The sequence below is a fragment of the Thunnus maccoyii genome, chromosome 4 (genome assembly GCF_910596095.1).
Source record: "Thunnus maccoyii chromosome 4, fThuMac1.1, whole genome shotgun sequence".
NCBI lineage: Eukaryota > Metazoa > Chordata > Actinopteri > Scombriformes > Scombridae > Thunnus > Thunnus maccoyii.
The window spans coordinates 17,071,393-17,089,348 of NC_056536.1; the positions used below are offsets into that span (position 1 = coordinate 17,071,393).

Here is a 17,956-nt window from a genome sequence, read left to right on the forward strand (position 1 = left end):
TGTTTTGACAATAAAGATAGCCTATCTCATCCCATTACAAGCTGCCCGTCTCCCGCCTTGTCCCCGATATGCCCGACAACCAGTCCAATGGAGTGTGTTACCCAATGGGACTGCTGGGACACTTTGATTGCATAGCTATCAACCGTTAATATTTTGCTGCAGGGATAGGCGCTATTCTAATGTTTGCCCAACTAAATCCAAGGTTAAGATTGATAATGTAGGGTAGTTGGTGTGTTTAATGTGCTGTGATAGACAAAAATAATTAAATTCACTTTACTATTGTTCTCTAATAGGCCGAAAAGGCTTAAAGCACCATTGACAGAAATTGTACACCATTTCTCAAAAGTGTAACACATTGTGGAGTCCAGACAGACTTTCAATGGCACAGTTGTGGCATTGTTTGTTTAAATTCAAGGAGAATTCCAATGCAAAAACATACATGAAACCTGTTTATTTCACTACAGCAACGGTTTATATTCACTTCGCTTTATGCGGCAATGCCTTAATTTTGTCCAACACTTGCTTCCCAAGTCACGTCCCAAGACATTTAGTTAATAACTTGACAGCAAATTGCATTACTTGAGTTGTTGTTGGCCCTCTGAATCACCACTTAACCCCACTAGTGACAGCTTTGGTCTGAGTTTGTTCAAACATTAATCACATTGAACAAATTCTTTAAAGACATGATGATAATGCAATAACCTTTCTCTCAAACACACCTTATGTCTGGCTCATGTGTCACTTCCTCAGAGCTTAACCAGTCTCCAGCTGTGCAAGTAATGTTACGGCGACATTTGGGTTCATTTCCTTTTAGAAAAGGAAACGCAATGCAAAACAAAACCTAAACCAAATAAGCTTAATTAAAACATCCAACAAAACAAAACAAGAAATGCAAACAAAAATCAAGAGGGAGAAATTAATCAGAGCTGGGGTTTTCTTGAACTGACTTCAGAAAAATGAGATGAGGAAATGAACAATAGGCAAGGAAAAAGGATGGAAGAAAGGAGGTGGGTGGGTAGTGGGGACGTGAAGGAGTGAATGTGACTGAACGTCGGTTCTCCCCCTGATTTGCAGGATTTTTATCTGGCACTTGCATCGGAGCGGGGAAAGCGTGGGCTATGGCTGTAGTGGCGTCGTGGCTGGACACCGCTGACAGACAGCCCAAAATATGTCTTTCTTCTGCTGCTGATTAAAGAAGTGCAACAAAAGGGTGGAGGGATGTAGAGGACAGACACCCACACACCAGTCACATACACCCACCACAGGCCACATCAGATCAGTCACGATGTCTTCACATTTCGTAAAATGTAACAACATCAAACGAACGGTTTACTGTAAAAGTCACCTTGATGTGTATCCAAAAAGAAGACACAAAGTTAAAAACATGAGACAATTTTATTGCTTTCTGCTCATAAAACAATGATGGTTAAAAATTCAGTTTTAAGAAAATCTGAAACACTAGAGCATCTTAAAAGTAAACAATCAACACTATTTTTTTTTAATCTTTGAGAACAACTCTAAAGATTTGTCTCAACTGTATCACATTCAACATTTTTAACAACTGTTCAAATCCTTTAAGTAATGACTCGACATGTGAAGTATAGATCCCGAAATGCCCATAAATAATGATAAAAAAAACAATACATTATAAACTTTTTGTTCCCAAAAACCAAAAGAAAATTCCCAGAAAAAGTGAAATGAGTAAACCTCAGAGTGCTCCATACATAATATCTATATAATAACTAACCAGAGAGAGGGACCCCCACACAACACCGAGGCTGATGTTGGGTTTGAGAGACACTGTCCCCTGCTGGTCAAACTAACATCTAATAACCTGCTGATACAGCAGCAAAGGCAAAAGGTGACACAGGATCACCAACACACTGAGAATGATGAGATACAGCTGATAAAACAATAAAATGTACGTTATCAGAAAAAAAAAAAATTAAAAAAAGGGACACCAGAAAAGATTGCATGAATTGATGTCACATTTGCTTTTTGAAAATATTCCAAAATTATTCTAAACATTCACCAAGACAATAGGGCGGAGATGAAAAATACTTGACAGAAATTGAAACATTACCAAAAGCAGAAATTACTTTCAGTGAAGTTAAAAGGTTAAAAGTTTTACTTATAACATATTGCACTTTCCCCACACAAATTCTTAATAATTCACAGTTTGATTGGTCTAAGGCACGAGTTTCTCCTAGTGAGTGTCACATGGCATTCAAAGGTCTTGCATAAGACAAAGTGTAAAGCTTTCTTTTTAGTGTATTTTTCAAAATCAAAGAGTAATACTGTGACTCAGTAAGCTTACTGTCATCAAAAGTACAAAAGTAAAACCCTGCTCAGTGACAAACCACCACAGAAAATGCGTTTTATTCTACAACTGTAAGTAGCCCAGACTATTACTTCAACCTCATATTCTCTGTGTAACCTGTGGATCCATAGATAGAAAAAGTACTTTGTGTCCTAGTTACTCCCAATAACAACTTCCTCTCATTTACTGACATTGGTACAGACTGGACCACCAAACACATGGAAGTAAGATTCCCAATCTTAAAATAGTGGTACAACCTAGGAGAGGAAAGCGTGGGGAAGCCACTGAGAAAGAGTGAACACTCAAATCGACCTAGAGCAGGAAGAGGAAATTATGTCACAGCTACAGCATAATATTTCAAAATAACTCTGCTGACTTTCACATGTGTCATCAGAGTAACGGCTATCCAATAGATCCTCTATGGGGGGATTGTTTTGTCAGTGTCCACCATGGCAGCACTGCCGATATGGCTTTAATCCCTGTTCCCCGTGTTCCAGTCATAACCATGACTCAGCTAGCCGCTTGTACCAGTAGCTGTCCTTGCAGTCAAATACCTACAAAAAAAAAAATTGGACCCTGATATATTGGTCATGAAACACAACTTCAAGCAAAGCTCCCACTGGACACAGTGCGGACAGACTTGTCTCCTTCAAGTCTCTTCACACAGGCCGACCTAACCCTTGTACCAGCTGGCAAAGGGACTGAATTGCAAATGCCTTTAATCCAATAGGTACACATTTGAAGTGGCTCACTTTCTAAAGGTTAAGAGAGGCAGTGGTGAGGAGAAAAAAAAGTCACTGGATTTTAGACAGTCCACTGGCCAGGAGGAGTCTGAAGGGGACGGTGGAGCGTGACACAGTTAAGGGCAGTCTGTGGAGACCTGCGAAAAAAAGAAAACAAGACCATAAGATCACGCACAATCACAAAGTAGGGCACAAAAACTTGCAAAGATAGAAAAAATAATGATTTAGGTGAAAAGAAAGTCTATTAATCACAGAACAAAAGTGAGTTGGGAGGCAATGGGAAAGTGCAGGAGAGCTGCCACAGTGCAGAGATGCTATCTGTACTATGAGGAAGGGAACTGCTTGTATGTGTGTGTGTGTTTGGCGTGTCCATGCTCTGAGTGCTTGTTTGTGTTGGGTGGAGGGTTAGAGGGTGTGTGTGCTGCGAGGGGTCTAGGGCGGTGTGCCTGAAGGTCCCCAAGGGGACCTGACTCTCCTCTTGTCCCTTTACACTTTCCTGAAAGAATTGTATTCTTTCTATCTGAGGAAAAGAGACCAGCCCATAGGGAAATGAGGCCAAACGGGGGAAAACATATGACACAACTATGTGTAATGAATTTCAGCTCAGCACAACCCCACACAGACACAAAAACATATGCATGCACAGTACTTTCGTTTTGCTTCATATGATAAAAACAAAAGACTGACCAAAGGCACGGATGAGCTCTCTCTGTACTGCCCAGGTGACAGTCTTGATCAGGGAGGCAGAGGTGAGACCAGCAAACATCATGTTGTACATAAAGACGATGTAGAAGTTCCCAAGCCAGTTATACCGACCAAAGTCTCCCAGTAGATCGAAACGGGTGATCCCTGACACAATGGAAGCAAATAACAATGTTCCACTGGTGAATCAACTGCTCAAGCAGGGCCTCGCTGGCAGCTACGGGATTAATAGCATACAAATGCCCTCTGGTGGGCATTATTAAAACTACAAGTAAAATTCTATTACAGTAACACTTGATATTACATGCAGTCTTTGAGAAGTGTTTTTATGGTATGTCCTTACCAAGTGTGCGTGAAAAGACTGGAAGTGCTGAGCTCAGGATAAGAAGTGAAACACAGTTTGCAATTATCTGAAAGGAACAGAAATGTAGAAGTTACTGTAAGGAGTAAATGTGGTGCATCAGCAGTTAATGGTAATATCTCACTTTAACATAAAGCCCTTTTCAGACATGGAATATGTAACATTGCAGGCTTCATCAAGCTGTTCATGTTATTCAGACATAGGTGACTTTAACGTTAATGTTCCTTATGGCTTTCTTCAGACATGACATTTACGGAAAGAGACGATGCTCACGCAATAGTTGGCATCTAATGCCTGAGAGGGAGCAGAGAGCATTGAGAGAGTGGTGAGTTTAAAATGTTGTGATAACAAGGAAGAAGATGTTTTCCTGTTCTGTCACAGGTTGCATCAGTGATGGATTTTAAAACTTATTTTGCTGTTGAATCCTTTTTCCCCCCCATGTTCAATTCTGTTTCAGATTTGCTTTATTTGTCATTCTAGCCTTATGTATATATAAAATCTTTGAATGACAGGACATTAAGTCGGTACTCTGACTTAATTCCTATTTGTATGTAAAGCATTTTGCTGGGGTTTCATTCATTCAACAGTTGGCATGAATGAAAATTGAAAATATAGAGAGAGGTCGTGCTGGTTATTACTGTGGTTGTACGAAGATTTTTAACTCTTCTGCTCCAGTCGCACTGCAAAGGGAAACATCGTTCTAATAGACTGATCTGATATGAGAAGATCAATCTCCTCAAGCCTAGTTGGTTCTTTCACAGTGTTTTCTAATTTATAAAAGTGATTTGTGCATAAGACATGATGATTGAGATTTTTAAAATTCATTACAGTGATGTTACAAGGCATGTTTTCCCTTAATCTGCTGCAGCATTTATGTTAATCTGACAACATTCAAGTCAGACTTGTGCTGTGCTGAAAATGACAGTGAAATGTTACTGGGTCCGACCTAGTTAGATTGCAGTCATAACTTTTATGTAAAAGTGACCAGGGTGCCTATTCAGACATGAGACCAACTTGTTAAATTGTCATCAGATTAATGACATGTCTGAGAGGGGCTTCACATACATGTAAAGACTAACTGTCACATACCTGTGTGAGGTTGGTGTCCTGTGCACGAGGCAGCAGGCTAGTGAACAGAGGAGAGCTATAGAAACCCACCACTGAGGACACCATCAGGTAGCTGAGAGTCATTTTAAGGACAACACAGGAAAGGAGAATGTTACACTCACACAGATAGTAAACAACAACATCCAGAATATAAAGGATCAATTTTTAAACGTATGAATGTGACAGCATGAGTCAGCTTCACACACAGTCTGCTCAATCAAGGACTGTCTGTTAGTGGCTGAGTCAGAGCCAAATGGACATGACGAGTTAACACTGTGCAAACAATCATAGCTGAATGGGATAAAAGGATACAGGATAAGGACTACTTGAACTGCAGCGCCCAGTGAGCCGAACATGGAGAAAGAGGCCATCCCCAGGTGAGGGTCCTAAAACACACACAAAAAACAGCAATCATCAGTGTGCACAGACAACTAGTTGTTGCACATCAAGCGTGACATGTTCATAATTTCTTTCCTCACCTCCATTCCTCTGGGCATAGCCGTCTCATCGAGGAGCAACTCCAACACATTGAAACAGACCATCAGTACACACATCACCTGAAGGGACATAAACAGCAATTATAAATAGAAACAGCTGGCTCAATAAATGGGAGTAAAAACAGCCTGTGAGAAGAAATGAATAAAAAAAAAAGAAGAAAAAAAAGAGAGAGAGTACCGTCAGTGCTAGGAGCACAAGCATGGCCAGTGGATAACCCAGGTTTCGCTGCCATGGGGACGCTTTCCTACGCATCTCTGTGGGGAAAACAAGAAGGAAAAAAAAAAAAAGAGAAGAGCGACAACAACAAATGAGTCTACAGCAACAAATGACTATACACTCTATTCACTGTGAGAGAAACCAAGCAGAGAGCAGTCTGTTCACTCAATCTTACCCAGGGCGATGCGCTTGCTCCGGGCTGTCTGGTACTCTTTTTTCATCACCTCCATGTTCAGCTTGACCCAGCATGACGTACCGCCACCTTCAATCAGGCAACACATGATAGAGGCAAAAAGTCAATCAGTCAGCTTTAAAGTGAATAATCAGATGATGCAAACAAGTGTGTTCATGGCGACCAACTCACATTTCAGTTTCCTGGAGAGATAGTCTTCTTCAAATGAGGTGCAGCTCAGAGTGTCTTCTACATCTTCCAACAGCTGAGGGGGATAAATCAATTAGAAAAACAGACACAAGACAAATGCAAAGGATACGCTATGTAAAGTGGGCATTTTTATGGCTCTCAATGATTATGTAATTTGTCCAAAACTGTGGTTAATTACTTAATATTTGCAAAACTGGTGACATTCCAAACATCCTGACTTTAGTGCTGATTAGCAAATGTTAGCATGTTAACACTGAACAAAGATGTGTTAACATTTAGCTCAAAGCACCACTGTGCCCAAGTACAGCCTCACAGAGCCGCCAGCATCAAATCAAATCAAGTCTATTTATATAGCAAGTATAAAAACAACCAGAGTTGACCAAAGGGCTGTACAAATTATAGCAAAAGGCACAACAGTCACGAGTGAAAGGACATCAGGAGTAGAAAGGTACAAATATAGCAAAAAGGCACAAACAACAACGAATGGCAATGATAAAATGCAAGGCAATATCAAAACATGTGCACAAATGTAAAACCGAAAACAGAATAAAACTTGTAAGACCAATTCATTAAAAAATAATAGATTATAAAATAAAATATACTAAAACCACTAAGAGCAACCAAAGGCCACTGAGAACATGTACGTCTTGAGTTTTGTCCTGAAAGTGTCAGTGGAGGGGGAACATTTAATTTAATTTAATTTAATTGAAAGCAGAAGACTATTTCACTTTCTATTATTTTACTATCCCACCAGCCTCGATCGAGGAACAGTTAAAAGCAGAATCTAAGAGGCCTTGAGTTGGAGTAGGGGCAGAGAAGTTCTGAAATGTACAGGGGTGCTGACCCATGTACGGCTTTAATAAACAAATAAAAGAACCTTGAATTCAGTCATGTATTTGACAGGAAGCCAGTGCAGGGATGCTAGTACAGATGTAATGTTGTCTTTTTTTTCTGGTACCAGTTAGGAGTCTGCCTGCAACATTCTGCACCAGCTGCAGGCGAGACAAAGAGGACTGGCCAACACCCAGGTACAGTGAGTTGCAGTAATCCATGGCATAGCTGTAGACTCTACTTTTGTTTTGTTTTTTAAATTTTACATATTAGGTTTGTCACTCACCCGGGGTTTGACCAATAAGCTGCCAGTTACACTGAACATCCGGGACAACCCAAAAGGAGTGCACACTGAGAAGACAAAAACACAGATTTAATGATGTGTCAAGTGTCAAGTTTTTTGCCTCTGAAGTAATTGTGATTAAGATAGACTTACACAAAAGCAGCAACACTCCAAACAGAGAGATGCCTGAGTACAAGTAGGGAAGGTAATACTCCCACAGGTCTGAAAATCAGAGGAGAACAGACTGAGCATCCATATTGAAAAAAACTGTGAAACCAGTTGTCACTAAAAGATCTTCAGGTATAATGAAGGTGTCTCACCGTAGAGACTCTTCCTGGCCATGTTGTCATGGAGGAGCGCTGATGCCACCCACACGATGCCCAGCACAAGCAGAGCCAGCAGCAACAGCAGCACGACTGCTTCATACACTCGTGCCATCACCCCCTAGACACACAAAACAGATTTTCTGTTATCGACAAGTTCAAACACAGATGCTGTCAAATTAATTTGTTTTTGGGACACCTAAGCTGGTACCTTTTTGGACCCTGCGAATCCCTCAGACTCCGTGAAGAAGTAGGCAAAGGGCATGAGGAAGACCAGGGACAAATTGGAGAAGAGGAAAACTAGGTTCCACAAGCCTGACAGAGAGGAAGAGGTACATTTTCGAAATATTAATTTTTCACTGCAAACATTTATTAGGGTTAAATTGCAGCAAAGCATTTTGGCAGTACTACAGTAAACCATGGAGCGGCAAAGTTCCTGCCAAGTAGTATGACAACACTGGCTACCTTGTCTAATGTGTTAATCAACAAGTTGTTGCAATAGCTCAAAATTAATACAAAAAAAATGGGAAATGCTGCTATAACTCACTTCTCAGGCATTACAGGCCTGATTGATTTGAGGGCTTTATTTTACATCTCGGTCGATTAAAAAAACATTGGCAGTGGAGTTGGAGAGCTTGACTGAGATATTTGTAAACAGTTGGACCATTTTTTCCTCAAACAATACACCCAGTCAGATCGCAGCCACTCTATCCATAATAATTAGCTGTTTGGACACAAGCCTGTGTAGTATTGATTTACCAGTGGATCCTAATTAAATCTGATCCTGTTTTAAACAGCAATGTCCTCTTTTATGTGACAAAATTCTACAATTATCTGCTGTTGCTCTGGTGTTGTAGACTGATAAATGTGATAAGATGTACCGTGGATGAGAGATCCATTGAGCCACTGCATGTAGTAGCTTTGTGGGAAGGTGAGCAGCACCTCGTTGGACAGAATTGAGATGGGGAGAAGGAGCACAGCACACACTGCGACAGACAGGGTGAACGTACACAACCACAGCCTAGGAGAAGGGGAAAAAAAAGACAGGCTATAAGTGTGTGTTTGTATTTAGCCTCAGCCTTGCAGTACAGCCTAGGTGAAAGGCTAGGCTGGATAAGGTAATACAGTGCCAGCGTGTAGGGACAAAGGGCGGAGAGACGTTGGAGTGTCCCAACCCAGCCAGCAACCACATCAACACACAGGCAGGCACACACGACACAGGGCAATAAATCTACAGTCATAGGGCCTCAGGCCACTACACATGTCACGTTGACTAAGGCATCTGCTCAACCATTCACACTGACTGTAATCAGAGTGACTGAGAACAGATTGCTGTGGGTCAGTTAATCATTACAGGTTTATACTTACGCAATTTTGTTGACGGTGGCATCTTCAATATCATCTGAAAGATAACAGAGAAACAAGGATTACATCTATTACAAAAAAAGTGACTGACTGCTGATTAGATCCTCTATTAATTATTAATTTGACAGACTTATTTTGCAACTTTGGTAATCGTAGAAAGTTTAAACACATTCTAAGTGCGATCGGATGAAGTGCTGAAGTGTTAATAGACAGCAAGTCTGTGTTGTCACTGCAAAGGTAAAAGCTGTCATGGGGGGAGGGTGTGTACTGTGGTATATACACACACACACATGTATAGGGGAAAACTGTAGTAGAGGCTGTCCATATGAGAAAGAAAAAAGCAGCAGCTTCATTGGCCTCAGAGTGGGGAGTGAGTGGGGGGAGAGCATGTTAGGAACATTCTGTTCAAGCAAGGCCAAGAGTCTCCTGTAAAAACTACATTACAAATGCAAAAGAACTGCAAAGACTGGCATAATAAGAACATTGTGTATGCCCAAAATACTCTGTAAAACCCTAAAAACCTGTTTAATATCATGCAACATCGTATAGATGTCTAAAACTATACTGTAAGAACTGCTGTACTTTGCTAATTAATGTACACCACTGCACACTGTACCTTAACTCCTTCCTGAGCAAATGTTGACATAGATATTTAACACTGAGGTAAAGCTTGAGGAGCAAAAAATAAATAAATAAAAGGTTCTTGTCTCCTTAACGTCAAAAACAACTCTGTCGAATGGTATTGCACAATCGTCATTTAGCTGCAGGGCACAACAGCTCTACTGCTGTTGACACACAGACAACAGTTACAACGGTGAGCTAATGCATAGCAGGTTTCTTTAAAGAAACAAAACAAAAAAAATTCTGGCTATCCCCCAGATTCCAACCCGCCCAGCCGCAGCGGAGCAGAGAGACCTGCCTAGTTGGACATCCTACATCTGCTTCCAATAGTGGCAAGTTATTGGATTTATTATGTAACTGACAGACTCGTAACCCCAAAGAACTTTAAACAGGATTTTTTTTTGTTTTAATAATAGAGAACGAACTGTTGATCCAAGTACATTAGGAATATTTGTTACACTCATACTAATGTAAATGTTTGTTTGTAGGGCTGCAATTAACGATTAGCCTACATCATTATCGATTAATCTTCAGATTATTTTCCTCAATAACTGCCTTGTCTATAAAATGCCAGAAAACGGCAAAAAAATGCAAGATATAATCTCCAAAAACCCAAAGTCATGTCTTCAAATGTCTTATTTTATTCGACCAACAGTCCAAAACTCAAAACTACTAAAACGATTTTTCTATTATCACAACAGTTACTGATCAACTAATTGATTAATTGAGACATCCTTGCAGCTCTACTTGTATCTAAACTACGGTGGCATTGTCAATACTGTGTGGACCAGAACATATTTTTCTATATTGCTCCTGTCTACTTTATTAAACAATACAAACCAAACCAAGTTTCATGATGTTGGCTGTATATGTTTGCTGAAAGGATCCAGTGTGAGATGTTTTCGTCTATGTAGAGGGGCCTTAAGCTCCGACTCAAGAAGTACTGGTCTGTGTTTATCTTGTAGCAACATTCTTCGCTGCCCCCCCACCATCCTGATCCACAGGAATATCGCCTGAACAGGTGGTTGCTTGTTGCATAACACTCCTACACCTCTGGGCTGCTCCAGCCAACGTCCAGAGCCACGGGTAGTGTTTTGCAATCATGGCAGTGTATAAACTCAGGTCATGTTTACATGTACGTAAACATGGAAAAATATTCAAATGTAAAAATATGTACACATAAATGTATAGATGAATACAACTTAGACTTTTATGCAATAAAGAATTCTTTAAAAGTGCGATTACATTAAGAACATTATGTTTATAAAAGGAGTAACATTTATGAAATAGGTAACATTCCTTTTTTTTTTTTTATATTTGTCTGAGCTTTCTTATGAAACAAATGAGGCTAAAACGAGACCCTGTTGCCTCCTGCACTCATCTACCCCCCCCACAGACTATAAATAAAAGTCTATTTACTCAAAATAGAAAGGACAACATGTGCTTGCTTGAAAAGTGTGGCCTTCATACTCAAAAAACCAAAACAATCCATAACATATAATCAGTCAGCTTGTCAACACCATCAAATCTCCCCCCGGCAATTCTCTACAAGCCTTTGATGGAAGTCTTTCTCACAGTGCAGCGTTAATGTGGTGCATCTATTAAAATCCAGGAAGAAGAGTGACTTTAAAACTCACCTGTGATAAACTCTGCAGTCTTCTTGAAGTGGGTAAGTATGAGGTAGGACACCATGTAAAGGCATGAAAACAGGAGCACACAGATCTGCAAAAGAGACAGGAAGGAATTTTATTTGTCTCATTTTCACTTTGTACAGTCCATGTTTGAGAACATGACTAAAAACTGAGATAGTGTTATTTCTTTTACTTGTTTAAGCTGATAATCACTAACAAAATGAAGCGCTGTAAACAAATTGTCCTGTTCTGTCCGGCACAACTGATGAGCAACATATTTATTTAGGTTGGCTCAAATATCTGATCTATGCGTTCTGAAAGGTCTTAAAAAGTGGGGGTGGATATGTGGCACAGATACCAAGAACATGATCCGGTAGAGACAGAGCAGAAAGCTACAGTGAGGGGAAAAGAGACAGCAAACATACAGTCACAGCTATGATACATGTTTCTCATAGAATATTTTGTTTTATACAGATTAACAGAAAGAAGTACAGAAAACCCGCTGAGTATAGCTGCAAATATCTTTTTACCAAGGCCAAGACAGACAGATGGAGCCTGAAGATTACCACTGTATTCAAACAAAGAATGAAATGGGAGACAGTGATATACTGGGAGGGATTAAAGGAGAGAACGAAAAGAGGGTTAATACCAGTGACAGATAGCCCCCCCATGCAAAGATCATCGTCTGACATAACCCTAAATCTACCAACAAATTTAGGCTAAACCTATATTCACTCAGCAATCTGTTGTCTGGTGAAGCCCTCAACATTTCACCCCCAACACTGTGGTTAATCGTTTGCAGGATCATTATGCAAAAATATGAAAGAACAGTTACTAATAAAAGAACCACACCTAAGCATTTTAGATGGACTCTTAATTCAGTCTAGTACAATCTGTAAACACCTAAGTGTTGCTCAGACACACACTCAAACGAACAAATTGAATTTTTGGACATCGAGTTCAGAGACACATACCAAACATATCTCTGTACGCTAAACTTGTGTCTCAAGGACACAGTAAAACCATTGTGTGGGAGAGGATGCATGCACTCCTCTCTGCTGCATATCAGTCAGTAAAGGTTCCTGTGCAAAGAAGAAATTAAACCTCAACACAAGTTCCTCTCTTAGACAAACAAGACATCTACGTAACTACTATCCACGATTAAAAGTCTACAGCCGTGTTTGCTGTCCCTTTGAAGCTGTCATGCTCTTTTCACACTACAAAACAAAGCTTTTCTATGGACATAAATTTGATAACTTTGCTATTCTTAGATCATAATGACTACTGGGAAAAAAAATGTAAAGTTTGGCCTGAAGGTAACATCAGAGAAAAGGCCATGTTATTATCTAAATCAAATCTCTGCACAGTGGTTATTTTAGGATACCTCACACAAGTCTGGCTCAGCTCTTCATTGTCATGCCATGTTCAAGTCACACAGGAGTTACAGTAATTATGACATTCTGACTAGTAACTTGAATTCACTTCGACATCCAGCTCGTAATTACGACTGGGTGATTCACTTTTTAGAAAACTTATCAAGATATTTCTGACTTGGTACCTCATAATATAGAAGTGCCTGAAAATCAAGCACATAGGGACACCGCGCATTGTATGAGGTTACAAAACCCACATTTACTGGATAAAGTACTGTATCATATATCATCAATGTACTGTTTTTTAACCCTCACTAACTCTGTCTTGAGTTGTCCTGTAACATGAACAATATCGAGTTGTAAAAATGGGAGTCTTTCCCATCTCTGCCATTCATCCCATTTGACATGAAAACGATATCAGCTTTGTTAGCGTGTTAAGATATTAGTTACAGATAATTAGGTAGTTACAGATAATAATCTGTAATATCTGTATGCACATGTTATATAACAGATATGCAAATATTATTTCAGTGTGTGAATTAGAGCTGCAATTAATCGATTGATTGGTTAGTGGATCAAGAGAAAATTGATCGGCAACTATCTTGATAATTAAATAATTGTTTAAGTAATTGTTTAAGCAAAAATGCCAAACATTCCCTTGTTCACGGCTCTCAAATGTGAGAGTTTGTTGCTTTTCTTGGTCTTACATTACCGTAAATTTTAAATTTTGGGATTTTGGATTGTTGTTTGGACAAAATAAGACATTTGAGGACGTCACCTTGGACTCCAGGATGTTGTGATGGGTGTTTTTTCACCATTTTCTGATGTTTTCTTGACCAAATGATTGACTGACTAATCGTGAAAAATCTTGCGAGTCATAACCAATGAAAACTCACAGGATCACCAACATCATTAGGATCAGTCCTTTTGGGGCCGAACGTGGCTGAAATAAATTTTGTATCAAGTGGAGAAATTTCACTCTGCAACAACATGTTGGACTGACAGATGCACATGACTGATGTTGCCATATCAGAGGGAGTTCAGTAAAGTTAACAGGATGTAGAAATTCGTCCCTGAGGTAAAAGCAGCAGCAAACAAAAACAGAGAGGCTTTCTGAAGAATAGCAGAAACGTAACAACATGCCCACAGGTGTAAAACAAGTTTCTTAAAATGATACAAACATGAACATAATGAGTTCCCAGGAACAAGAACAAAGAGGCTATTAATGAATCTTATTAAGCGTTAGGTTACAGTGGTATAATCCAATACATGCACTGTGGATGATAAAGGGACACATCAAACCTATTGAGACTGTGTATATTTACATCGACGTATTTATTAATTTAAATTCATGACAAAGACCATTCTATAATGTATCACTGGGGCATATGGTACAGTAACAAATCAGGCTGGGGTATAACCATGAACCCCTCCTCTGACTGCAGGAGTTGCAAGAGGTTGACCCACTTTAGAACGGAGACTAAATCTTGTAAAAAGAAAACAAAAACACAAGCTGTTGTCTCATTTGTGCAGATCAGTGTTAACAAGCACCATGAGACAAGTTCAACTGATATCAGAAACCTTCTCTGCTTTATTGCGTCTATTATATTCTCAGCTACCACCTCCCTGGCTGAGTCCAAAAATTCTAAAACAGGGACAAGCAATTATGCAAGTCAAACATATCTTGTTGTCACACTGTACTTCGACCTGCTTGACAAGACTGCATCATGCCTTAAATGCCACATAAAGCTATAAAACTTTCCAAACTAAACAGAAGTCTGTTGAGAAATACACCACAGCGTTTTTAACTGTGAAAGTAGGAATGATCATTGGTTACACATTAGCTGCATCATACAAACAACAATGGACCATGCATAACAACTAATCAGCTCAGTCTGCAAAATTGTTCAATAATGCCGTCTAATTTGGCAAGGAGCTTGCTGCGGTTAATCCAACAAAAGAAAAGCAGGGAACAACGGATGGGTATTGGGTGAGAAATAGGTGGAGGGGCAGAATAAACACCCTGTGGTCCACGTTTGTGCGGACACGTGCTGATTGGTGTTGTTGAGATCTGGCAGCACATGGCAGGCCACTAAGAAAAGCATTAAAGAGAAATTCAGCAGCCACAGGAACATCTTTGTGTTGAAGACAAAGTTCCAGGGCTCAGAGTTCACGCAGAGCTTTTTAAAATGCACAGAGTGACCTAAACATCTTTTGTGCTGATACAAGCACAAACAATGAAGCACAAATGTTTTCACATCTTGCCTAAGCTTGTAGTCCCCTGTAGAAACTCAAAGGAGCAGAAGGCTGGCAGTGGCACAGCACGTCTTAGCAAAATGTCAAGTGGACTCCTTCAGCGTGTGTTATTTCAGAGGCGCCTATCCTCTTGCCCAGCTCAACGCATTCAAGCAAAGCCTGATGGCCTTTGTTTATAAGTAAGAGGATAGATTAGGCAAGACCCATTCAAGATTTATTAAACAGCCAGAAATAACAAAATACTAATCCTCAAGAAGGTGAGCAGTTATGTTGTGCCTAGAGTTTTGATCACTTTACTGGGATGTGTCATCCAATATTTGACAGTTTAGTAGCAATGTACTCAAAAAAACATCATTTATGTCCCTCTGCCTTCTCTCAAAACTACAGAGAGTGTTTCCTAATAAACAACACATATGAAGTGGAGCATTAAAATTGCAATCAACCATGTTCTTTTATTATTAATAACACGGTACAAAACCTTTTCTCATGGTGACTAGATATCCTAGATGCCGGGTGTCACATTTTTCTACTGCAGGATCTTATGGTGACCTTCTATCCTGCTGATCATCGATCGTTCTTGATCCCTCTAGGCTCAGATGCGGGCTGTGGGTGTGTACTCCTGGCTCTACTGTTGAGTGTTTTATCACCTCACATAAATAATTTCTTTAATCTACACTTAGTAGATTCACCAGAATGATTTACAATGTTGCATCAAATCAAGAAGACAAACATTTGGCTGCAATCAAATCTTCCCAAGGTTATATTTTGTCTTAATCATCTATTTGAAGAGGACTTGGTGAGCCACACTGTACAGTATACATATTGCAACATGTTCACTTTATTTATAATTAGGAAAGATTGGCTGTTGACTTGCAGGAATGTGGCACCAGTTAGTGCTGCTGCAAAGTATCTGACTAAAGTCACTTCACATCTATACTGCTCTTTTTTCCCCCTTTTTCTGCAATTCAAGCTCAGATTTTTACCATTTGACTGTCCTTCCACAATTTATTGCTTAAGTACTATTATTATGTCAATTTCTATGTCTAGCTCACGACAGCTGGTACTTACATTTCTGCCACATGTTCATCTTTTTAAAAATCAGCTGAGATAAGCTTAGCCTAAAGCCATTAATAACTAGAGATGCAGGGGCAGCTGACCGGCCTGAGAGGGAGCACTGTGAAGGGATGGTAAGCTGGAGTCTTGAGTCCAGCCAGTGGCTTAAGAAGGGGGTGTCAACTAATAGCATTAGGTCTTTAGGTGAAAGGGACAAGGGCAAAATCAAGGCATTAGAATACAATGGGCACTGCATTTATTGCTCATATAAAGCTAATTTGATGATAGCGATTGACTACACAATTTAAAATATGTGTCTGCTAGTAAAACAAGACGTCCGTAAGACTATAAAAAGGAGTTTGTGATTGTCAAGAGGTTCTGCCTGTGACACCGAACATAGGCGGACTTAATCTGGTCGCCAATTACTTCATGATGAAATATCATAGCCAACCACTTGAAAACAGAAAAAGAGAAAGACAACACTAATGGTGTTGTGGAGCCTTGACAGTTTAAAAAAACATTTCGGACTGCCTCAGATTTTTTTTTTTTTTTTTTTTTGCTTGATATTTTTTACAATTGTAAGCAAAATACCTTTTTCACAGCGGACATCTGACTTGTCATAGAAGGAAGAGCACAGCTGTAACTAATAACACTAACATGAAGTGTCCCAGTAAACCCTTCCAACTGAGTGAGCATGGACAGTATCAGAGCCATGAAACTGGGAGTCCTTACTAATGTTATTAGTTACACCCATGTTTTTTTCTGCAGTGAAAAGGTTTATTGGCTTCACTGAGATTGAGTCATTGCAAATAAAACAAAATAAATGCAAATAGAAATAAAGTACTAGTATAATTTACTTTTCATTATCTATTTACAGTAGATAAGCTATCTGATATCGTCCTTCATTGTACACTGTATCAGTCATATCTCCAATCTGAGGAAATTAACTGCTCATAAGATCAGACTGTACATTTTTTAGGGTTAAAGGTCAGTGTCTGTGTGCCCTGCTGTAACTGTACTGATCTGTCTGGCAAGTCTGAAGTTCAACAGAGACTGTTACACAAACCAGAGCCAGTCCTGACCAGAGAGAGACCAGCACAGGGGGAAAAATGCATTATTAACAGCAGAGTAAAGCTGAAAATATGAAGCAGGCTGATAATGCATGACAGAAAGGAAGATTTGGGAAGAGGCCCAGGTCGTTAGAAAAACAATGGAGGGGCCGCAGATGCTGAATAGGCTCCTTGCTGTTTCCTGTGCCACACCGCTGCCTTAATGACCAGCTGCATCCATGCAATATTCAACGTCAGTAGAGTTAAAGCAAGCACTACGAAACAAGCCTTTTTTTTAAACATTAAAGTGGCTTAAAAACTCCCGCTGAACTCACTATCACACATATACTGCTGCTCAATGCTGAAATATGAGACAAAGCCACGACCATTTACCGCTTGGAGTCGTACAAATCAAAGAAAGTAAAGCGACTTAGCTTGGTAGCAATGATTAGGTGGCAGCTCGTATTGTTAGTGGTGACCCCTCATATGCATATTAACCGACGCTTGCATTAACGTTAGCTCAGTACTTACTATGGTCTCCCGGACACGGTTGTGGAAAAGTTGCTCCCTAACCGACACGTCGTCCGTTTCCATTCTCCGCCACCATAACAGTGTCCTCAGGCTCAGAGGCACTGGGGGGAAGTAGCTAAAAAGTTAAAAGACGGGGCATCTTCTTGGTAATGCCGTGGATGTTTGGCTGGTTAGCCCGGATGCAAGTGAGCTAGCCCTGCTGCTGCACTCAGCTATGATAAAAAACCAAGCAAGGAGGGGTCCACATGGGGCGGGGCTTCGGAGAGGGGAGGGGGGCGGGGGGGGCACCACAGGTAGCTGTCAATCATCAT

General features: G+C 40.1%; 1 protein-coding gene across 1 annotated transcript; it reads right to left on the reverse strand.

Annotated features, from left to right (window-relative positions):
• Positions 1-1,376: 1,376 nt before the first annotated feature.
• Positions 1,377-17,852, reverse strand: lmbr1l (limb development membrane protein 1-like). Its single transcript, XM_042408564.1, has 17 exons — positions 17,646-17,852; positions 11,390-11,474; positions 9,135-9,168; positions 8,648-8,787; positions 7,978-8,081; positions 7,764-7,887; positions 7,597-7,665; positions 7,447-7,511; positions 6,312-6,384; positions 6,123-6,209; positions 5,909-5,985; positions 5,713-5,790; positions 5,546-5,619; positions 5,216-5,306; positions 4,109-4,175; positions 3,751-3,912; positions 1,377-3,200 (listed from the first exon to the last, which is right to left on the reverse strand). Exons 1-17 carry the CDS (start codon positions 17,706-17,708, stop codon positions 3,115-3,117), a joined length of 1,479 nt encoding a protein of 492 aa, XP_042264498.1. The 5' UTR covers positions 17,709-17,852; the 3' UTR covers positions 1,377-3,114.
• Positions 17,853-17,956: the final 104 nt, after the last annotated feature.

Excerpts from the sequence above, each read along its gene's own strand:
- lmbr1l (XM_042408564.1), bottom strand. The coding sequence starts at position 17,708 with ATGGAAACGGACGACGTGTCGGTTAGGGAGCAACTTTTCCACAACCGT. Across the intron at positions 7,512-7,596 it reads TGGAGTGTTGCTGCTTTTGT|TGTGCACTCCTTTTGGGTTG; the intron begins GTAAGTCTATCT and ends TTGTCTTCTCAG. Across the intron at positions 6,385-7,446 it reads GCTTATTGGTCAAACCCCGG|CTGTTGGAAGATGTAGAAGA; the intron begins GTGAGTGACAAA and ends TATCCCCCTCAG.